Source organism: Tachysurus fulvidraco, chromosome 12 (genome assembly GCF_022655615.1).
Source record: "Tachysurus fulvidraco isolate hzauxx_2018 chromosome 12, HZAU_PFXX_2.0, whole genome shotgun sequence".
Lineage (NCBI taxonomy): Eukaryota > Metazoa > Chordata > Actinopteri > Siluriformes > Bagridae > Tachysurus > Tachysurus fulvidraco.
In genome coordinates this window covers 16,444,871-16,467,972 of record NC_062529.1, presented here as the reverse complement: position 1 = coordinate 16,467,972, position 23,102 = coordinate 16,444,871, and the positions used below count along the sequence as shown (strand labels likewise).

Below are 23,102 nucleotides of genomic sequence, written 5' to 3'. Positions count from 1 at the left end.
TATGAAAATGTTTGTTCTAACTGCATGCTCACCGTCAATCAATAAGGGGTTGCTAATATACCGTGACACCAAGGTGTTTTCATCCAACGAAATCTGACTTGGCTAGAAGAATGAAAGAAGACAAGCAAGACTTAAAATTAAGTATTTAGTCCATGATCATCTGTCACTTTATTTTCACGCTCAGTTTGCAACTTTAATACTCTTATCCTTGTGCAACTTTGGGCTGGAGCAATTATTCAAAAAACCTTGGAGTAAACTGTTTAGAATTACTCAAAAAGTACATTCATGGTACATTTAAAATCCACGGGACTACATGTTAAATATATATATATACATTCTTTAGAAACATCGAACATGTAAAAAAGGTTTAAGATACATGCTGTATGAAGATGAAAATGATATCATGAGCTCATAAGACTGCATATCTACACCTCAGCACAGGATATTCCTGTGCCTGACATTTGTTTCAGGTGGGGTTTGTTAAGACAGAAGGTGCTGCTACCAACTTCACATCTGGCTCCAGTTCACAAACAAACACACACCAAAAAAATTAAACATTCCACTTTCCAAATATCACTAACATTCTTTCCACTTTCTCAGGAAGGATTGTTACTATGTAATATGGCCAAGGCAGAAAATTATGAGAAGCATGGCCAAGACAGGATGCCTTGATGTGTTTGTGATTTATTCAGAGGCACACAGATGTTTCTGACACCTCTCTTAGAAGTGTCCCAGAAGGACTGCATTCATTTTCTTTTTCCTTTACATTATATATTCCCCATTTAATGTGGCAGGAAGTGAGGGTGTATAACATGGGGAAGAGAGCAGAGCTTCTAGGAACTATTTGTGAATATAAGTCAATTCAAAACAACAATGCAGACCATCTTTCATCTCTCAGATTAATGGATTAATCTGGATTAATCACAGATTATCACTGTGTCATGCATCATTCATTTTGTATAATCAAAATCATAATTTTGTATAATGAATAATCATTCACTTGTCGCTGGGTACTTAAAACCTCAAACTTCAGCAGCATTCATGGACTTACACTGCTAACCAGGTAGATGCCTCTGCCTCTGGAAGATGCAACAGGCTTGATAATCCATGGCCCCTTGTCCTTAGAGAATGCATCTACAGTTCAAAGTAGGAAACAGAGGAGGTGATGAAACTGCAGTGGAAGAGCAGATGAGTACAAAGCTTTCATGCTCTATTAAGTTTACATTAAGGTTAAGCAGCTTAGCATAGTCCAAAGAAAGTTACACTCACTGCAAAAATCCTGATATTCTGCAGGAAGAACAAATGTCTGTGGTACGATGTGGAAGTTTTGAAATCCATGAGCCTGTTGAAGCCGCTGAATGTTTTTATACAGCCGGTCTTTCCGTGTCAGTTCATTTGACCTGGGAATAAAGACCGATTACTTAAGATTCATCCACCATCATCATGTGCTGAAGAAGTCAACAGTTAATTGCCTCATTGACCATCATCCCACTACACTCATCCAAATTGTAATGAACCACTTTAAAAGGCTGGTTATGGCCAGGTACACCGAATCCTTGCAAGTATGTTTAACAGCAAATATGTCATATCTTTTGCCATACACCTGGCCTAATCCCACATGGTCAATAAGCAGACACTGATCCACAAATTTCACTAACTCAGAATAAACACTTCTATGTGCAACTGTATTCTGGACTTCCTAAGCAACAGGCCTGGACCCAACACGAATCATGTCGCCCCATCAGCTCCAACACCATAATCCCCCAATGCTGAGCCACCACCAACAACAAGACAGCCTACAGAGAAGAGCTGAGCCAGCTGGAGTCCTGGTGCACTTACCAACAACCTCTATTGGTCCCTAAACACTTACCGTACTTCTTAGTAAAGAAAGCTCAAAAACATCTCTAACTCCTAAGGAGACCAACATGTGTACACCCATTCTCAACTGCTTCTATGCAAGCTTAATAGTCCACATATTACTGTGTTGTCTTCTAGTGATGCGCTTTTATGAAATTATTGGCCCGCCCCAGCCCACCCCGCAGTAAAGTGTCAATTTCTTTACCCGCCCCAACCCGACCCACGAGGGATATGAGACGACCTGCGCATCCCTATTGTCTACCATCTAAACTGAGCTGTACAACATTCATACTAGTATATATTCTGTGTACAGTGTACAGTCCATCATATAGTGTAGTGTACAGTCCATTGTATAGAGTAGTGTATTATCTGACAGTTTGCTGCTTTTGTTTAAAGTCTGTTATCTGACTGTTTGCTACAGTTTCACGTTAATTTTTTCACCATGTCCTGGAGAGACAATATTATTACAGAAACTTAAAAAAGTTGTCAGTTGTAATACCCTATGTTGCTACAGCTTCAAAAAAATCAGCCATAAATAAACTTAAGCATAAAAATGAGTGAGAGAGAGAGAGAGAGAGAGAGAGAGAGAGAGAGAGAGAGAGAGAAAGAAAGAAAGAAAGAAAGAAAGAAAGAAAGAAAGAAAGAAAGAAAGAAAGAAAGAAAGAAAGAAAGAAAGAAAGAATACTAGCACACCTGGGGAAGTGGTTGACTTTCTGGAAATCCTGCAAACTGCGGAGCAGATAAGCCTTAAGGTGGGAGCCTGTCCACATGAGGTTGAAATCATTGCTATTTGGATGGACCTAAAAAGGATACATGTGTTACATTATGGGGGAAAATGACAATTAACACTTGGGTCAAAAGACAGATACAAAAATCAATCCTTAGCTTCTACCAGTCAGTACATTTACTCTCCCCAACGGAAACTGTGACCTTTGTATAACACAACTACTCCACTCTTTTGCCTCCCCTCTTACCCTGCCTTCCTCTCCCGCTCTCTTTGAGTCAGATTTGGCACAGCCCTGTGCACTAGCTACGAGAAACCCAGATGTTAGCAATAGACGTTTATTAAACCTTGGCTGAAGTGCTGCTGTGGTAGACACAAGCCTTGCCTTTGATGATGATTTTAGGGAAAGTCCAGCAGTATTGAAGTGAAATAAAAAGGGCATTAATAGTAAGTGCTCAGATAGCGTGATAATGGTGCAAGCACTCCCTCGTGAATCAGGATTAGCAATTTTGGAGGCCAATCACTTAGGCCATTTCCAAGAGCGCATTCCAAAGCTTTGACATAGTCTATGTCAGTTAGCGAGTTAGTGGCAAACAGAGACTCCTTTACTGTATTCAGTTTCAATACATCATGAGAACCTTACATCATGGTGGCTGAATTAGTCATCTAGAACCAGGACTGTTTAGGCTACTTCAAAATAGAACAACAGATTTTCTAGATGTTTTGAGCTAATCCCAGTTTTAAAAAGACAGCATGTAAATATATACTGAAACCTTTTTTGAATGCAAAGTTCATAAAAGTTAAGGTTTATGTTTAGCCATTAATATACTGAATATTATGTAGGATGATAGTGGTAATTATTAAAAGTGTAATGTCATGTGTTTAATGCCTACCTCATGGAATCCATGATTCAGAAGAATGTTTCGAATGAGTCGACTCTCTGTACGTACAATCTTGAAAGCCAAGTTGTATCTTTCTGTCAAAAAAGAAAGCTTTTTTGGTCATTTAAACAAATCACATCATACAGCTTCATGAATCACTTCTTCACTCCCCAACTCTTCAACAGTAATGAACTAAAACTTCAACATACCTGAAATGCTAGCATCAACTAAGGCTCGGTATGCAGTCAGCAAAACATAATTTGTCAAATCTCACAAAATAATGTCACTGTTCGTTTTTTATTAGACATATACCCTTAACACACTGTGCACTTTAATAGGAACACCTGAACATTTTTCCAGTTATCCAATCATGTGGAAACAGCACAATGCATAAAACCACATGTGCATAAAACCAGTGACTCCATGGCATGGATCTCGGTACCAGAGAGACTGGTTTCAGTATTTCAGAAACTGATGATCTCCTGTGTTTGACTAACTGGATAACTGTAACAATAAGCATGTGTACAGGTGTTGCTATTGAAATGGATGGTGATTGTAGAAATATGCATGTCCTAATTGGTTTTGTACCTCCAACTGAACAAATTGTTTCATCTTTGGACACAATGGCTTCAGCATGGAAGAGTAAAACTGGGATCTTCCTGCTTATCCCACTCCAGGCTATGCATGGATGGCACCTGATAAAACAAGAGAAACAAGTGAAAAACTAAAAAAAATAAACTTATATATGGTTTAAAAATTAGCAACTGATAATAATGTAGCAACAGTAGACAGAAAACAAATGAGTAACATAATAGCCAATATAGCAGCTGGTTGAACCTGAAGCAGGAAAAGTTTTGTATGCTTTACTTGAATAGAAATCTGAGACATGCATACAGTGGCTCCATAACAACATATCAAGCTTGACACCACCACCATTATGGAAAATCTACTGTTCATTACTAGGGTGTTCAATCCTGAGCCTTGTAAAAACAAGGCTACAGTACCATAAACCTGACCAGGAACGAGTGGATGGTGATGATGATACTGATAAGATGGATTGGACTGTATTGGACTACCCTTATTTTCTACTGAGAAAGGCTCAGTAAAGAGAGGACTGATCATTGAGCTAAATTATTACCATAGCATGACCATCTGCCATTTAATCTCTACCCAGAGAGAAACTAATAATACTAAGGTCAGAGCTGAAGTCAAATTTAGCACTTGAATCCTAAAAAAAATCCTCATTTTACTTTAATTTACTGAAATACTGACCCAAAACTGAACAAGAAATGAAGACAGAAGTCCAAACAAAGCCAAATACATAATAAATAATACAGCAATTTAAGCAGAAGTGACTTACTCCAGCTCTTCATCTGAGTGAGACTCAGAATCCTCTTTATCCTGGCTCACAGCTGGCATTTCAACCACAGAGACAGAGAGGATCTGCAGAATGTCAGCTAAATGGGATTATGGCATCATGCATCTCCTACCTGCAGACACCTGTCAAAAACAAGTGGTGTACAGGTTAATCTTTAGTAATGTATATATGCATATGTAGTGATGTATCCACTGTCTTGCTATAAAATAAATAAATAAATAAAAATTTAAATTTGTTTTCAACATACTTTTAGCATGAGCGACGCTAAAATAGAGTGCGCATGCGCAGAAAGCTTGACAGCACACCGGTTGTAAACACTGGTATCTTTTAGTCACCCATAATCGTGTCAAATCATGGAAGAAAAGTTCCAGCTAGCTTACAGGCAACACTGCTCTTTCCCCCTGTGAAATACTGAATGCATACAAGACATTTGGTTTAAGTAAATAATCCTAGCCTAGCTATCTTAAGAGTTTAGCACAGAAGACAAGAATAAGCAAATTCTCAACAATGTAACTAACCAGTAAAATAAATTACAGGTTAAATTTACGCTAGACTATAGTTCCAACCAGTCAGACTAGACATTTTACAACACAGTAAACGATTATAGTTAGCTGAAGAAGATGCAGAGCGCTGTGTTGGTTAAAGCTGGATTTAACACCAGTTTTGTTAAGGTTAGCAAGCTAGCCAAAACACAGTAACCATTTTCCCCCGGAATTGAACTAGACACGAACCAACTTCCTGTGTCACTGTAAAATAAATGTGTTTACTATGAGCAATTTTATCATTCTAAACATACCTGAAAAAACTAATAGCATATATGGAGCGAAACTTCTCGGAAGAAGAGCAGGTGTAGCTCTTCTCTTTACCCTGAGCTGTAACTATAGCAACCAACTGGCTACCATTCCAGTACGCATGCGCGGTTTAGTAACGGAAATGAATGAATGCATGAATGAATGCATGAATGAATGCATGAATGGATGCATGAATGAATGCATGAATGGATGCATGAATGAATGCATGAATGGATGCATGAATGGATGCATGAATGGATGCATGAATACATGCATGAATACATGCATGAATGAAGTACAACATGTATCTTTCCTGGTCGTTACCTATTTAAATGTTATAGGAGTACTTTCTTTCTTTCTTTCTTTCTTTATTTATTTATTTATTTAGCTTTTCTTTCTCTTTGCTGCTGTAACAGAGAAATGTCCCCCTTGTGGGATGAATAAATGTATATCTTATCTTAATTATAGTTATAGGTTTCTAATAAATTAGGAACTGCTTGTATTTTATTCACAGCTGAATCTTTTTCACATTTTATTAAATGTGCGTGTGGACTTGAAAGTGACGGATAGAAAAAAAAGAACACTGAATTCAATGCCTAATTTATTTATTTTTTTAAAAGTGCATTTATTTTTGTCCTGTCACCACATATACCATTGATGTAGGGCCTGTAATGTAACGTTAAATAACGATATAACTTAATAAACAGACTAATAATGTTCTTTAAGTCCATACTACATGACATTGTACTAAACAAAGCTACAACGACTGAGCACGCGACAGTTTATGACGTGCTGTTATTACGAGTAGCTTTAGATTTGGGGCGGTAATTAAAATGTCAGGTGATCACAAAGCTCGTTAGTGATTGGATAAACAAAGTTAAACATGGGCGGGATTTAAATCACGTGTTTTTAACCGGTCTAATCATGGGGTGATCCGATAATAGTCCGGAAATCGCTATTGGTTGTTTATTTTCCTGCTGCAATGATTATAAAATGGTGAAGTGTCTCAATTGTGCATATAGTGCTTTTTATGATCGTAGAAGCCCTTGTTTTGCACACAATGTAGTGCACTTATACAGGAAATAAGGAGGTATTTGGTATTCAGCCTGTGTTTGGTACTTGGTGCCATGAAGCAAATGCAGTTATAATGCTGGTACAGTGACGACAAGCAGATTATCAAGGTGAGAATACTTAATCCTTTTATTCCTCACTTGAGCAATATTTATATTTATATTACACATATATACAGCTCCAAGTTAAACAAAATTTAATTTGGAAATTGTATAGTTAATTTTTTAAATTTTAAATATTTGTTTAATATCAAGCATTTATTAGATGTTTAATTACGATTTTCTTAAATTTCTTATACTGGATTATTATAGCTGTTATACTGGATTATTACAGTTGTCATACTGGATTGTTACATTTCTTATACTGAATTATTACAGTTGTTATACTGGGTTATAACATTTCTTTTACTGGATTATTGAATTACTTATACTGGATTATTACAGTTGATATACTGTATTATTACATTTCTTATACTGGATTATTACAGTTGTAATACCTTATTATTACAGTTGTTATACTGCATTATTACATTTCTTATACTGTACTTTTACAATTGTTATAATTCCTTAACATGAATATTTGTTATTTTTATACAGTCATATAGTCATATTTATTTTATTCACCATTTGTGTGAATTAGTTGATATTCCAAAACTTAATATGTAATTTTTATAAACATTTTTATAAACTATAAATAAAATATATGTCAGTGTCATTCTTTAATTAATGAAAATAAATAGTAACTGTTGGCAGGTTGCTGGGGTATTAGATGAATAAAACAAAAAAATTACATCCTATTTAATAAAATTGTCAATGTCATTGATTAATTTGTTTTAACAGCACATCCCCGCATGTTTTATTATTTACGTATATATTTTGCTGTGCATCAACAGGTGTGTGCTCTTTGTCTGTGGTGGATTTCAGAAACAATGAGTCGCTTCTTGAATTTGTTAAGGAGCTGGCTTGTCATGGTGTCTGTGATTGCACTGGGCAACACTGTACAGAGCTTCCGGGACCACAGCTTTCTGTCTGAGAAACTTTACACGGGCACACCAGATTTTGGTGAGAACTATATATATATATATATATATATATATATATATATATATATATCTATATATATATATATATATATATATATACGTATATATATATACGTATATATATATATACGTATATATATATATATATGTGTATATATGTATATATATATATATATATATATATATATATATATATATATATATATATATATATATATATATATATATATATATATATATATATTCACCAACACTGACCAGTCTTATTTATTGTTTGTCAGTTAATGGCCTTCAGGCAAGGACCTTTGGAATATGGACCTTACTGTCATCTATCATTCGCTGTGCCTGTGCCATGGACATTCAGAACCGGACGTAAGGCTTCTCTCAGTTTTCCTTTTACAAATTTAAATGAAATACGATATATGCAAAATGCCAGGTTTCTGTCCATGTCTTGTCTTTCTGTCCCTGTTGTAGTCTTTATCATGTCACGTTGTGGACATTTGTTCTGGCTCTTGGACACTTCCTGTCTGAAGCCTTTATGTACAAAACAGCTCAACTTACCATTGGAGTTATGGCTCCTCTTTTTGTTGCAGGTGAGTAAGATTCAGTAAAAAGTTGGATTTAGGGTTAGTAAAAGATATATATCTGTGTGATGTATGGCTTATAAGATTCTGCTGTCTTATGAATGGTGAGCTTTTGTAATCACGGGACAGTTAATGAAGGGTAATTAATTAGACTTCTTCCATTGTTGCAGAAAATCAAAGACACCTAAAATATACATTTCTATATGTTACACTGTATGGAGGTCTTACAGTTATTCTTGTGTCACCTTATTTCCAGGTTGTTCTATTGTGGGCATGTTAATTGGGTTCCAGTGTATCATACAGCCGGAAGAAGTAACTGGAGCGAGGCAGAAGAAAAGGAACTGAATCTATACCCCAGTGACTTGTTATGGATAAGAATCACTCACACTCAGGAGAACAGTGGATGGGATCATCAATGCTAAAGACAAAGATAGTCATATTGAACACAACCATGTCTATTCATGTTTTCATTTGCCACTATGTGGACTAGAAGAAGTGTTGTTTTCTAATACTGAGACCAAGCATATAATATTAAAGGACTGATGAAAATATACCAACATTAAACCCAAGACAAGCATGTCCAGTTTCATATACATATGTAACTATTCTTAAATGAAATAATTAAATGTGCAGGTCACGGCATGTGCTCTGACTTTTACAGAGTCCTGCATGACTCCTACTGACTCTTATTTCTTCTTAGTTGCCAAATATAAACATTAATAAACAAATGCTTTGTATAAAATAGCATATATTTCAAGTCAGTTATTCTAGCCATGCCATGCCTGTCATGAAAATCCAAAATATTTGTTGAACATATTTTAATCAAATAGGCTTATTTCACATGTTCATGGATTCATATGATTTCCTACAAAATGTGCCCCCTTATGATTATAGGCTGCCTTTTTGCACACCTCACCAATGAAAAAAGAGCTCTGCACCCTTCAGTTAGTTGATTGAACTGTAACAGGATATGAAGCTAGGCCAAAACCTTGGACCAGTAACATCTGAGAAATAGAAGATTATGAACATTCGTTTGATATAAATTTGATTGCTATTGACTCTAACAACGTATCCTATGTCACCCAACAGTTCAGCAACAGTCACCTTTTTGACACTCACCCAGAAGGCATTTCATGTACAGTTTTAATATATAAATGTTTTTAACACAAACTTATTGACACTCACATAGTAAGGTCTTACAATACAGTCTTCACATATACATGTTTTTAATGCAGGTAATAATGCCTAATACAGTTTTACACTGGTGCCTCATGCACCATATTACAGCCAGCATTCAGTTGAAAAAAATGTAATCCATGTTGTAAAATCATTCTGATACTAATTTGGATCAAAATTATTGTTCATAAGCAGAGTGGTGGCCTAAATATTTAGAATTGTTTTAGCTTTTCCTGTGTCACCTTTCAGCTATTTAAGCATTTCAACATGACATTTACATTTAGTTCAAGTCAAAGTACAAAGTGTATTTTACAAATAAACAACCCATTAAAACTAAAAACGTCATTTCAAACATACAGTTTAAACTTTTATTGTTTGAGAGAAAACTCTGACTCATAGCCAATAGCCAATCAAATAAGACTTGACATCACCATTGGAAGCATGATCCATCATGCTAGAACATTCTATACAGTACAATGTATACATGAAATCCAATATAATATAACACCATAAAGACGGTCCATGTTCTCACAGAAGTGGTAAAATAAAAGGAAAACACAATCCTAATAATGCTCATATTGTACGTTTCTGTTGTTGGTTAATGAATCTAAAGTGAAATATACTGAAATTAAATTTCAACCACCTACGATAACCAGTTCATTATTAACACCAAGTTTTGGTGCTTTGACAGCTCATTTTATGGATATGACTTTGTAACAAATATATTTCAAATAAGTTCATATATGTAAATGAAGAGCCCGGATTAATCTGATTAAGCTCCTCAGAGAAGGTTGAACCTTTCCTTGCAGGTCATATGCATGTTTTGTTGCGAGTACGGAGATCTCACTCTCTGTTTATAAATGTGTTGATCTGTATGCAGGAGAACTTAATTTCTACATCTTGGTCTGTTTCAATGATGATATTATGTCTTCTTGTTGACTTGACTGTTTCTGCACAAATAAAGCAAAGAGAAATCACCCAATATAACCATTCTACAAAATATTAACTGAATTTCAGCACCAAGAAACAGATCCACAGCATATTATTTCTCCTTATGCTCTCCATCTTGCAGGAAAGCTGTGTGATTATGATGCTGTGATGTAGTTTTGGAGTAAAGAAGAATTAAGGATTAAGTAAAAAGGATTAGAGAATTGTGTTCTCTAAAACTATACATTTTACAACAGGGTAGAAGCTGAGTACAAGCCAGAAAGGTAGGCAGTACTTATGCACACATACACTCACCAGCTACAGTGCTTTATAAGGAACATAATACTAATACTAGGTCTCTGAGCAGAGGCAATCGTTTGTGGCATGGATTCCTCTGGGATATCACAATTGAAGCAGATTTGTCAGCTGCATATGCTTAATGCAAATCTCCTGTTCTATCACATCCCAGTGATCTTCTATTGGATTTTGGTCTGGTGACTGAAAAGGCAATGGAAGTATTGGTTCATGGCACCAGTTAGGGATGGAACTAGTTTGGGATGACCTCATTGTGAGATGGCATATCATGGAATTAGCCATTAGAAGATGAAATGCATGTTAATAATACTCTTGGCAGTCTGTGGCATTCAAATGATGTTTGACCGATATTAAGGGGACAAGTGCCAAGAAAATCTTTTCAACATCATAACATCACCTATATCAGCCTGCACTTTTGACTCAAGACAGTTTGGGGTCCATGGATTTATGTTGTGATGCTAATTCTGACCCTATGATCTGTATGACATCATGGCCTAATACTTAGAGAGTCTGACTCGTAACCCGAAGGTTGTGGGTTCGGGTCTCGAGCCAGTCACGATTGAGGTGCCCTTGAGCAAGGCACCAAACCCCCCAACTGCTCCCCAGGCGCCGCAGCATAAATGGCTGCCCACTGCTCCAGGTGTGTGTTCACTTTGGATGGGTTAAATGCAGAGAACGAATTCTGAGTATGGGTCACCGTACTTAGCCGTATGTCATGTCACATGATACAGCTGAAATTGAGATTCATCATGCCAGGTGACATTTATCCAATCTTCAACTAACATTGAGCCTGTGTTAAATTTTATTGAATTGTACCTGTATCTCATGTCAAAATTGATTGGATATTTTTCATGAATGAGCCGATATAAATAAAGTGGTGAGTGAGTAATAGAAAACTAGGATTTGACTTTATCTTAAGATGAAATATTTCACACACACTTACAGCTTCTGATTCTGCCGCTGATTGCAGGTTAGCCTTTTGTCGCCTCAGGTCTGCCCTTATAAAAGCTTAAAACAAGTGTCAAGACATAAAATCAGTACAAACAAAAACACGCTATGTATACATATATATATATATATATATATATATATATATATATATATATATATATATATATATATATATATATATATATTCAAATTAATTAAAGAATAATAGAAAGCAAGGGCAAGGGTGATTTATTTCAGCTCTGCTGCTTGTTATTAGTTGCTAGAGTACAAGAAGTACCTTTAACGTCCAATTATTTTCACCAGCACTGATAGAGGGGTTTTTACTGAGATGTATGAATTTTCACATTTCATTTTTTTTTATTGTAATCATTCTGCTATAAGTATATTATAACTATAATTAATATATTACTTTCACCCCTCTTCAACATTATGGCCTGTTCTGTGTACTCAGTTATGTATATTTTAGTATCTTACACAATCCAAAATAATTTAATGTTCAGTGAGGTGAATACTTATGTAACACCATGTACTGCATTACACTAATCTCATGTAAAAATCATTCAATCGATATGCCACCAACACAAGCATTGCACAGTCTTATGTTTGGACATGAATAGCTGACTGCTGTTTTTTCATCAGAAACAATGTTGCTGGTGGTTGATTTTTGGATAAGTGGTGCCTTTACCTGTAATGATGATCCCTAGAAAGAGGAAAACACAGAGGAATATGTTCCCAGCTAATGTGCTGTAGAAGTCAATGATCTTGCCTTGACAAATGGTGAATAGGATTCCAAACACCTGAATGGGAAAGAGATAATGACTGGGAATTTGTTTTTTATCATTGGTGAAGACTCAGGGCTTCTTCTATCTTAGTGACCACCTCACGTAAACACTGTCTTCATTTTCATTCCCTCTACCCCAGCACACATACAGTACTGTAAAACACTTATTTGCAAGCTTTCTGTGCTTCTTCTGCTCCCACCCAGCTTCTAACTCTCTGACATTCTCTAAGCCTTACTTAAAAATATATATTATTTTCATATAAGTTTACCTATAGGCTCAACAGCAAAATGCAGTGAAATATTAGAACATGCAAATGTATAGCCAAATGTAAACTTGTTTAGCACAGGGCATCCTATAAAGAGGCTTTTCATCTTTGATCAGCAGTATACCTGTGCTGAGCAGTTGAGAAGTCCTGAAGATGTGCCTTCTGACTCTGGGTATGTCAACTCAACTGCAAACTCAAAGCCTAGTGGCAGGTAACCGGTCATGAAGAATCTTTGAGAAAAAGAACAAAAATGTGCTATTACATTCATTCATCTTTAATAACCAACCATGATCAGAGTAATGGTGGAACTTGGTGCCTATCCCAGCAACACAAAATTCTTCGAAATGAATTTATTCATGGGTACTATGCACACACCCATTCACACCCATTCATATTTAGAGACAATCACATATCCTTATTTAAATCTGTAAGGTTTTTTTTTTTTACGTATTTGGATGATATCCCAAATACTGTACATACACTTTAACGATGTTAAAATCCAGCCTAAGCTGTCATCAGCAAATGGAAGTCATGGCTGTTGTTTGTATTGCCTGGGGTTCTGGGGGGTTTAATAGGAAAATGTCAGATATTTCAGGAAATGTCAGATATTTCAGGAAATGTCAGGAAAATTCAAATATTGTATTTCATAAAATTACATGAGACACTGTTGTGACACACTGTTACATAAAACGTAGATATTTCTGAAATACAATCCTGATTATTAGTTTTTAAAAAAAAATCTGAAACAAGATCCGACAGACTTCCAACAAATTCTAAATAAGAATTCTATACTCAAACAACCACACATGTCTGTGTATGAAGACAGTGGTTTATGCAGATAATGGTATTGTACTACTTACATGTTGGTCACAATAAAACAAATACATTTTCTCATATAATATAAATATTGGTTAATTTATATTCTACTGTCACTGAAATCTGTAAATGAATGATGTTTCAAATGCTACTTGAATGTGTCTTCAAAGCCTTTTTTATACTATGTATTTATCAGGCTAATGTCATGGCAAATAATGTCAAAGCTCTTACCCTAGTACTGCTGCTGTAATGAAGACTACCCAGAGATGGCCCAAGTTAAGAGTAAAGGAGTAAATCATCATTCCTACAAATGACATGAGATATACGGCAAGTGTGGTCTGTCTGGAGGAGGAAAGAGGAAAATGCAGAATACCATTGAGCTGAAAGAATGTAATCAGGGTTTAAGAAATATTAATATAATAATATAATATAATAGGTATATAATAATTATAATATAATTATTATAATAATATAATAGTGAGCTGAAAGAATGTAATCAGGGTTTAAAAAATATTAATATAATAATATAATAGTTATATAATAGTTATAATATAATTATAATAATAATATAATAGTGAGCTGAAAGAATGTAATCAGGGTTTAAGAAATATTTTAAAGAAATGAACCTAGATAGAAGCATTTAATGTCTAATGGTTTCAGATAATGATGTTAATAACGTTCCCCTTAAAAACGTGCAATTGTGATCTTTTCTTCAACACACTCCTACATAAATCACACCAGAAACATTCCTATTCTCTGAATAGGATTCCTGAACAACTCTTTTCAGGCTATGGCTCTCTTTAAGCAAACAGTGTCTTATGAAATTGTGCTGTAGTGTACATCCATGCGTAAGAAAATGTCCAACTTCACTGCCAGTGTTGGAATTAGCCTAAGGCTCTTTTAGATTCAGAGGACAAGAAAGTCAGTTCTGAATATCAGTGTCTGAATTACATGTGCTCACTGAAAAGTCAGGTTGTTTTTGACAATCACCTAGCAGAAAAAGTGAAATATTTACTGGCAGTGATAAAAGTCAGGCTAAGCTTGACATTAGCAACTCTTGAAACCAGCTTATGTGCAGAGCTTTGCTTTCTACAGAAGAATCATTTCCTTATATCTCTGTCAAAGGGTGTTTGAAAACATTCACAGAAAATACTAACATTAATATGTATTATGGTATTATGGTTTCAGTAGATTGTGAGTACTGTTCCAAAGGCTTACCGAATTACGTTAATCAAACATCACACTACTAGAAAATGACAGACTAAATTGGAAAATCTAAATACTTATTTATCACAGACTAATCACAAAAGCAATAACATAAAAAAAAATCATCTTCTGTGCTGCACATCCTACACAATGTCACAAAGAACTTGGTATCTATCATCAGGGACTCAGGGCACAAAGAAGCAGACACTCTGGACATGGTGCCAACCTCTCAATGGGCACAATCTCTCTCTCTCTCTCTCTCTCTCTCTCTCTCTCTCTCTCTCTCTCTCTCTCTCTCTCTCACACACACACACACACACACACACACACACACACACACACACACACACACACCAAATCAGCCTACAACACATGTGAAGAGTGCCTGGAGGAAGCCCCAAAAGCACAGGGGAGAACATGCATAGTGCATAGAGAGCAGAGGCGGGATTCAAACTTTAACCCATAAAAAAAAAAAAAAACATCATACATTAAAACTGAACAAACAGTTGATCTAAGAGACTCTGTTCAATTTTTTATACCTACAAAGTTTGAATATTTGAGGCATGGGTGGAATTTTTAAGCATCCAGAAGGTATTGTTTAGCCAAATCCTCTCAACCCCTAGGAGATTAAGAGGAACAGTAGGAACATTCTGTGGCACAAGAAGCTTATTAACTTATACATTGGCTTTGAAAATTTGGCCAGTGCAGTAAGGACCTTGGGAAATAATAAAAACCCACTAAAAAGGGGATCAAGGGGATAGCCATTCACAATGGCAAGTTGTCAATCACAGACCACTACACATACCTTGGTATGAACCTGAATGAAGTCTTATGTTCAAGCTTAATAATACCTTTTTGACAATTAAAGTCATAGGTAACATGATTTCAAATATTTAAAAGGTATGCTAAAAGATACGAAGTACATATTAAACCACTCAATGTTTCTAGTGGCACAGTGGGCAAGGTTATAGTAACATGATGCATACTTGTACTTCTTTGTTTTGTCCAACCAAATGCCACAGATGAGAGAGCCCACCATACCAGAAATGACAAGAGTTAGACCAATTCGTCCAGCATTCACCTCTTCTCCCTATGAAAAAATGACAGGGTTGTTTTACTATGCCAAGATTTCTTGAGCCATGCCCTTAAACAGAAAGGTTATTGAAGTTTGGGGCAAATGTGTTAAGTACCAACAAATATAAAAGACTAACTTCTAAAAGACTAAAAAAATAAATGAAAATTAAGTTTAAAAATTTAATAGTATCTTAAAAAACTGACAGAAATCTAACACAGAATCTTTGTACTGCCTAAAGGGATAATGTGATGTTTCAACATCTGACAGGGCCTGTGTTTTATCCAGACAAGCAAACTTGAAGATAATCAGAACGGAAGTTAAGATGGATGGTACTTACAGGGTAGTAGTCAATGATCATCCGGTTCAGCAGAGTGGAAACAGCATAAAAACACCCAACATTTAATCCTGCAAGAATAAAATGCATGCATGATTGTGACATGCTTGATTTGAGCCTTCAAGTGTGGTATCAGAATGACCATTCTGCATTATATGACAATCTGTGCCATTGTATTTATTCATTCATTTTCTATCGCTTATCCGAACTTCTCGGGTCACAGGAAGCCTGTATTTATTGTCATATTTAAAAAGAAGGGCTATAGATAAAATAAATTAGGTTAAAAGTATAAAAAGTATAAAAATAAAAACTAAAATGCGGTACCTGCTGATCTATGTTGGGTTAATAATAAACATAAGATAACTAAAACTACAGTCCAACTAGCAAAAAGCAACAGTGAAGAGAGAGTAAACATGACCAATGCTCAAAGGAAGTACCAATACTGTACATATAATGTCTATCTGTTGTACAATCAATATTACATCTAAATTGTGCATTATATTTCAGCAATATCTTAGACATCATGATGAATAAAAATTGTGATATTAACAATAATTTTAAAGTCCTGCATCTGGTTTAAGAATTCTTGTATTGTTTATTTTATTTTATGCATTCCTTTAGCTATTTTAATGAAGCACATTTTCTTTCATTTTTAATTTGGTTAAGGTGCTGGATTACTAATCATATAGAAATGTTACCATAAACATGTCAGGCCTACCGTAGGTGATGATGAGTAAAACAAAGGGTTTGTTGCAGAGAAGCCTTCTAATCGAGGCCAGGTAAGAGTAGTCTTGTGAAGGCATGTTTTGCACCGCCACTTGGGCTTGAGATGGAGGAATAGGTGGCTTATCCTGGAAAACTGCGATGTAAAAACATACAGGATGTGTGATAGAGCACTAGAATTATAAGTACAGTATATATAAAGCAATTACAGTAAGTATAAAGAACATAATAAAATATCACAGGAACTGAGAATTAAGAGTGTACTCGCTACTTAAAACCATTACACAGTGGTAATAAGTGAGTTACATTGGTTTCATTTTTTTTTATAAGGACATAAATAAGAGATTAACACAGATTACACCTGAATACTCCCCAGACTACTGGATAGATACAATTTTAAAAAAGCTACAGGGTGACACACTATATACGCTATACTTCCATTTATAAATCCATGGCCTACACAAATATTCTTGTACTATTAGCATGTTTTAAAAACATTGCTGCCTTTGATGGATCCTTTGTTAATTCATTTTATATAAAAGCAGATCTGAGACTAATGTAATTCAACCCATTGTTTTATATTAATGTGCTCATTCTAACACTATCACTTCTATACCAACAGCTAAATCACCAGCCATCAATGAAAGGGTCAGACGTTCATAAGGCCATTTGAATTCATTCATTCATTCATTTTCTACCGCTTATCCGAACTTCTCGGGTCACGGGGAGCCTGTGCCTATCTCAGGCGTCATCAGGCATATATTTCTGCTATGCTTTACAGAAGGCATTGGCATTTTTAAATCACTATCTTTACCATTCAGCATAACAAGTAGAAATGACATAAAGACTTTGAACCCTGACTTCATCAATTCGCTTGAGGAGAAAAAAGGGGTGGAGTAGCCACATAATATAACCACAGAACACATGTCCTACTAGCTGAAGTCTTGATTTTTGTACATTACATACACTTACATACCATTACAAATAAAATATGCTGTATGTATTTATGTATATCCAGATGGGTGAAGTAACAAAGTGTATTTATGAGATTATCAGCTTTCAAGCATCCTATATTGGACATGCATGGAAAATCAAACAAGGATGTCTTACCAATAACAACTAGAATGAAGATGACGGTGGCCACTCCTGCTGTGATGTAAAACATAATGCTGATATGATAAGCCAGTTCATCCATGTCATCTACATTGGGCACAAGAACAGGTGGCACCAGGAACCCAATGGCAATGCCAAGCTGCAGCAAAACAGGTAACAAAACAACACTTTTAATGACTGACCAAACCCACAATACTTTATGTTCATTATACAAGGCTAAGAACTCAATTTAATTTAAATAAATGGAAATTCAAAAATAACTTTTTGTGTAAAAACAAAATAATTGGCAAACAATTAAGTTCATATTCTTCATATTCCTGTTATTAACTACTAACAATGTCTTTTAGGCAGTTAATATATGAATAATTCACCCACCACCCACCAGTGAATCTGCATGAAACATGAATGGTTGGTTACAATAAACAAGCCAAGCTTAGACTTTTTTATATGGATTCTGGTCTTCTATGGACATTCCCAATAAACCTTTAAACATATAGTAACGAGCCTTTAAGCCTTTAAACATATTGCAACAACAAGGACTTTAGATAACAAAAAAATTAGATGTCCTTGAAAAAGCACCAGTTGCTCAAAGTACATTCTGTTCATGTTCTTGCCTCCCCAAGAAGTCCCCAATGAAAAGAAACAAAGTACTGTACAAATAAGCATTAAAAAACAAGCACAAACACATCTGGTTGGAAGGAATTTAAAAGGTTTACTTCCACATGAAACCACATTAAGATTTGAGAGTATACACAGAATTTGTACTGTCTACTGAGCAGCATACAGTTTCATACACCTCTATATGGCATTTCAACTCTGTACCAACTAGCTCGACATACACTCACATGCATTGCATAAGGGTTGATGCTAGACAGGCTGATTTAAATATTTTTTTAAATATTGATCTTCTAGGATTTTCATGCACAGCAGTCTGTCTCTATAGTTACTTAAAAAGGTACTGTCAGGACTCAGCCTGGACTTTGGCCACGTGCTCTTGTTTATGTTCCCTGTCATGTGTCTGGCCCGCCCTTGTTTACTCCTCCCTGTCTCTGCACACCTGTTCCTCATGTGTTCATTGCCCTGTCTATTTAACTGTGCCATATTGCCTATGGCAGCGTGGAATCCTTGTCTTCTTATGTCGTCTCGTGTCCGGTCTGGTATTGTCTTTGTCTGTGTTTCGTGTTTTTAGTTAATAAATCCTGTTTTCTTTTAGCTATCCTGCATTTGGGTCTGTTTTATCCCCACATTTCTGACAGGTACAATAAAGAACAAAACATCTTGTTGATAAGAGAGATCAATAACTATTTTTTCAAGCTGACAGACAGCCTACAGTAACTCACATAAACATGCTATACTATTGTGTTGAGCAGAAAAGGTATCTCAGAAAGAACAACATGTCAGACTTGGAGGCAACTGGACTACAACAACAAAAGCAGGAGTAGGTTCCAATTCTGTCAGCCAAAGATCAGAGCGCTGAGGCTGCTGTGGGCACAGGCTCACCAAAACTGGATAGTTGGAAAAATGCAGCTTGGTTGAGTCAAAATATATCGTAACAGCATAAATCCGTGAGCACAACCTGCCTTGTGTCAAAGGTCCAGGCTGGTGAAAGAGGTGTAATCATGTGGGAAATTATTTGTTGGCACACTTGTTAATACCAATCATCATATGAATGCCACAGCCAATTTGAGTATTGTGTTGTACATGTGCATCATTTCATGACCACAATTTATGGTCCTCTAATGGCTACTTCCAGCATGATAATGCAACATGTCACAAAGCAAAAGTGGTTTCATGAACATGATGATGAGTTCATAGTTCTTCAATGGCCTTCCCAGTCACTGGATCTGAATCCAATAGCTCACCTTTGGATGTGGTAGAACAGGAGAATCACAGCATGAAAGAGTACCTAAAAAATCAGCAGGAAAGGCATGATGCATTCATGTCAACATGGACCAGGATCTCAAAGAAATGTTTCCAACATCTTGTAAAATCCATACCACATAAAAGTGTAGCTGTTTTGGAGCCTCCCACGTAGTATTATGATATTTCTAGGTGAGTGATGATATTGCAGTATTTGTGTTATTGTGCACCACATTACTTACTTTAGTGTTTCAGTGTTTTCAGTGGATGTCAATGAGTTTTGTCCAGGTGTTAACACCAGGTTCTATTTCCAACCTCAGTCATTAATCCTGATTCTGTCCCAAGCCAGAAAAGCATTTCCATCTTTTCTCCAATCAGGTGCTAACCTTAATCGTGAGTCTTTCTAAGATTTGGTTATGCCTGTCTTTCCTTCTGCATCCTCAATCACAGGTACTGGTAATTGTCTTGGCTCCACCATCTATCTCCTTTTTCCTGTTTCTGTGTCTGATCTTCTCAAATTACTGTGCCAGTATCTCATCTCATGCAGACTGGTGTTCCAATCCCAGAGTAGATCATTGTTGTTAGATTTTGGGCTATTAGCTCAACCCCACTGAACACATTTGTATGAACTGAAACACAGACTGCAGACCAGGCTTTCTCACTTAACCTTACTTCACAAATTTGCCGGTTGTGGTAATATGAATTGCCAAAATGTTTACAGCCACACTTAAAAAATAAACTAAAGCCTTCCCAGAAAAGTTGTGGCAGATGCTATAACAGCCATAACTCTTCTGGGAAGGCTTTTCCTATTGGCTACAATTTACTTTCACCTTCAATAACAGCTAACCCTGCATCAGGCCATGAAGCAGAAATAAACCCTGGACTGTACAGAATGGCAGCCAGTTTGGATTGAATGTTTCAAGGACAAAGTGTAATTTTGCAAGCGAATTTTACAACATATCATAAAAAGATGATCAGTATGGACATTCCAAATGATATCCACGACCAGACGCACCACTGTGTCAAAATCCAAAACATTTTGGTAGACACTTGATTCGAGAAATGTTTAATTCCTTTTTACTTTTGTTGCATAAGAAAGAGTTTATTTGACATTCTAACTGTTTATACTAAGTGCCCACTCCTTACTCCTGCTTGTATCCCTGCTGTAGTGGGCTCACCTGGTTGCCGAAGACGCCGATGGAGCAGGCGGTGGACACTTCCTCAGGGCCGAACCACACAGCGGCGATGTGTGACGGCATGCCGAGAATGAACACTTGCGCTATGGAGCAAGTGACCTGCCCGAGCGCACCTACCCAAAACAGGTGCGGCTTTGCGCTCGCAACCTTAATCCACGCGCCCGCGCAGTTAACACCGGCTGCTACGAGCGCGACAACTCGTAGCCCTTTCCTGTCCAAAAGCCAGGTTACTGGGAAGACAAATGGTATGTAGGTGAGCATGTACACCATGGACATCCAATCTATAGCGAAAGCGCTCACGCTGTAAAACTGCATGAAAATGTTGTTGATGATTGCGTACTGGATCCACTGATAAGCATTGCACAGAGAATACGCGCTGAAGAGTAGAACTATCAGCCATCTTCTCCTGTACAGGCGGGTAGGACGGTCTTGTGCGCTCTCCACACTCGCGTCTGTGCGTCCGGTTTGTTCTTCTGCGCGCATGTATTTGGAGATATTAGTTTCTTCCTGAGACATATTGAGATGTGGGGCTATTGATCATTTTTCGTGCGGCGGATTCTGTTCAAGTTTCAACCTAAGCAAAACGTTAGGAAGAGATGAACCTGGGAGCAAAGTGTGCACAGAACTGGTGGCTTTATCCATGGGGATTTATATTCTGCCGCCACCTCCCCAGGCGTTAAAACACACCACGTGGTACATGCAAGGACTTCAACAAACTTTTTTCCTGCAACAAGTATAAGGTCCACTACACAATCACTATAAGGTCCACAAATACGCATGACATAATTTAATGATTCATAATGATAATCTTTGGCAAAGAAGTAAATAATGATTCATTGCATGTTTTAATTCATCATTAAGAAATCAATATTACTAAATTATTTACATATTTTTCACCATACAAAGCAAAAATATTTAATGCTGTCTAAAACAATATTCATAATTTTGCATATTTTATGCAAAAATGTTATCTTTCTTTGTCTGTTAGTACTTAGCTTAGTACTATTTTTCCTGGCGCATGCAACGTTGCAGCACTGTACAAGAAAAACAAAATTAAAACCCCTTTCATATATACACACCAAATAGGCCTAATTTCCTCAACATGCACAAATTGCATACAACGTGCTAAGATATCTTAGCCAAAAAATACTAACAGCAACATTCTTGAGAAAACTCAAAAGAGTTAAAAATTTGGATTAGTAAAGTGTTGGAACCAACTGAAGGCTCTATGACTGCGTATTCTGCAGTGTTAAATGTGAAGGATATGTATACAGATACATGTATGCTACATGTGGAATTAGCTTTATGTATCCCATGCTATAATTAAACACTGAAAAACTCAAAGAAATATTTGGTGGAACACATTTGGCACTAGTAAAATTTTGAATTACATATACAAATCCAAACAATGGGAAAGTATATGAGAAAAAAAATAATAATAGAAATTAAATATGACTTGGACCAAATGATTCACACCAGACTGCTGCTGTTGCAACTGATGAATATTTGATCATTCTTTTTTAATCTTATCAAAAGTCTGTAATTATCATTGTGTATTCTGTATATACTTGTTCCTTGTTCCAGCTTGATATAACTTGTTACATGGAGAAGGCCAAAGAGCAATTCTTGGTTAGTCTCGTTAAATGAATCATTGGCTTTCCCTCAGTGACAGTTCAAAACATAAGACCTACTTGGACTATGATATTATATTGTATGAACACCTTTATGACCCAGCCAGAGTGGATTTTGTAGGCAGAGCAAACAGCATTTTTGTCATTTTTTTTGGACCCTTTCAAGAAGTGCTAAAAAAAGTCACTTGAAAGTGTGAAGGTGTTGATTAATATTTAATTTCACAGGTCTATATGATTGTGCTTGTTCTAATAATTAGAAATAAATCAACTGTTAATTAACTATTAATAAATTAGCTGAATCGAATTAAGTCTAATATGATTGGAAGTTTAATGGATTTAAGAATATTTAAGTTCAAGTCATATTAATAATACAGTAAATAGTTTTGCTGATGATGAATAACAAT

The 23,102-nt window shown here is 36.1% G+C and overlaps 3 protein-coding genes across 13 annotated transcripts in view; 1 reads left to right on the top strand and 2 right to left on the bottom strand.

Moving 5' to 3' along the window:
* Window positions 1-5,747, bottom strand: part of ttll5 (tubulin tyrosine ligase-like family, member 5) — a 61,210-nt gene extending 55,463 nt beyond the window's left edge. For 7 of the 10 annotated variants that reach the window (XR_007144482.1, XR_007144483.1, XR_007144484.1 and 4 more), the window contains exons 1-9: window positions 5,359-5,546; window positions 5,088-5,251; window positions 4,823-4,962; window positions 4,051-4,157; window positions 3,475-3,557; window positions 2,551-2,657; window positions 1,270-1,400; window positions 1,052-1,134; window positions 33-102 (exon numbers count right to left, since the gene is read on the bottom strand). Coding sequence is in view for 6 of the 10 variants with exons in the window: in XM_027172853.2 (XP_027028654.2) it covers window positions 33-102; window positions 1,052-1,134; window positions 1,270-1,400; window positions 2,551-2,657; window positions 3,475-3,557; window positions 4,051-4,157; window positions 4,823-4,881 (640 nt within the window). In the remaining 4 variants the exon portion in view is untranslated. Of the gene's footprint in view, window positions 1-32; window positions 103-1,051; window positions 1,135-1,269; window positions 1,401-2,550; window positions 2,658-3,474; window positions 3,558-4,050; window positions 4,158-4,822; window positions 4,963-5,087; window positions 5,547-5,636 lie in introns of those variants that run through there. The other 3 variants (XM_027172852.2, XM_027172854.2, XM_047821237.1) reach the window with 3 other exon arrangements.
* Window positions 5,748-6,555: 808 nt separating this feature from the next.
* Window positions 6,556-9,072, top strand: erg28 (ergosterol biosynthesis 28 homolog). 2 transcript variants are annotated; one of them, XM_027172062.2, is made up of 5 exons: window positions 6,569-6,812; window positions 7,595-7,763; window positions 8,026-8,116; window positions 8,219-8,337; window positions 8,585-9,072. In XM_027172062.2, the coding sequence occupies exons 2-5, from the start codon at window positions 7,631-7,633 to the stop codon at window positions 8,671-8,673; spliced, it is 432 nt and encodes a 143-aa protein (XP_027027863.1). In that variant the 5' UTR covers window positions 6,569-6,812; window positions 7,595-7,630; the 3' UTR covers window positions 8,674-9,072. The 2 variants fall into 2 exon arrangements, with proteins under 2 accessions (XP_047677453.1, XP_027027863.1); XM_047821497.1 differs by lacking the exon at window positions 8,219-8,337 and having other exon boundaries at window positions 6,556-6,812.
* Window positions 9,073-9,453: 381 nt separating this feature from the next.
* On the bottom strand, window positions 9,454-21,692 carry flvcr2a (FLVCR heme transporter 2a). The gene is made up of 10 exons (XM_027172057.2): window positions 21,050-21,692; window positions 18,009-18,150; window positions 16,894-17,034; window positions 16,179-16,246; window positions 15,753-15,856; window positions 13,792-13,902; window positions 12,869-12,974; window positions 12,383-12,494; window positions 11,690-11,754; window positions 9,454-10,454 (listed from the first exon to the last, which is right to left on the bottom strand). The coding sequence occupies exons 1-10, from the start codon at window positions 21,581-21,583 to the stop codon at window positions 10,398-10,400; spliced, it is 1,440 nt and encodes a 479-aa protein (XP_027027858.2). The 5' UTR covers window positions 21,584-21,692; the 3' UTR covers window positions 9,454-10,397.
* Between the last annotated feature and the right edge of the window lie 1,410 nt (window positions 21,693-23,102).

Coding starts and splice junctions, on each gene's coding strand:
- erg28 (XM_027172062.2), top strand. CDS start 7,631: ATGAGTCGCTTCTTGAATTTGTTAAGGAGCTGGCTTGTCATGGTGTCT. Junction 7,764..8,025: donor CACGGGCACACCAGATTTTG/GTGAGAACTATA, acceptor ATTGTTTGTCAG/TTAATGGCCTTCAGGCAAGG. Junction 8,338..8,584: donor GGCTCCTCTTTTTGTTGCAG/GTGAGTAAGATT, acceptor CCTTATTTCCAG/GTTGTTCTATTGTGGGCATG.
- flvcr2a (XM_027172057.2), bottom strand. CDS start 21,583: ATGTCTCAGGAAGAAACTAATATCTCCAAATACATGCGCGCAGAAGAA. Junction 18,151..21,049: donor TCGGCGTCTTCGGCAACCAG/GTGAGCCCACTA, acceptor GTTTTGCTGCAG/CTTGGCATTGCCATTGGGTT. Junction 12,975..13,791: donor ATTACAGCAGCAGTACTAGG/GTAAGAGCTTTG, acceptor TTTTTCTCAAAG/ATTCTTCATGACCGGTTACC.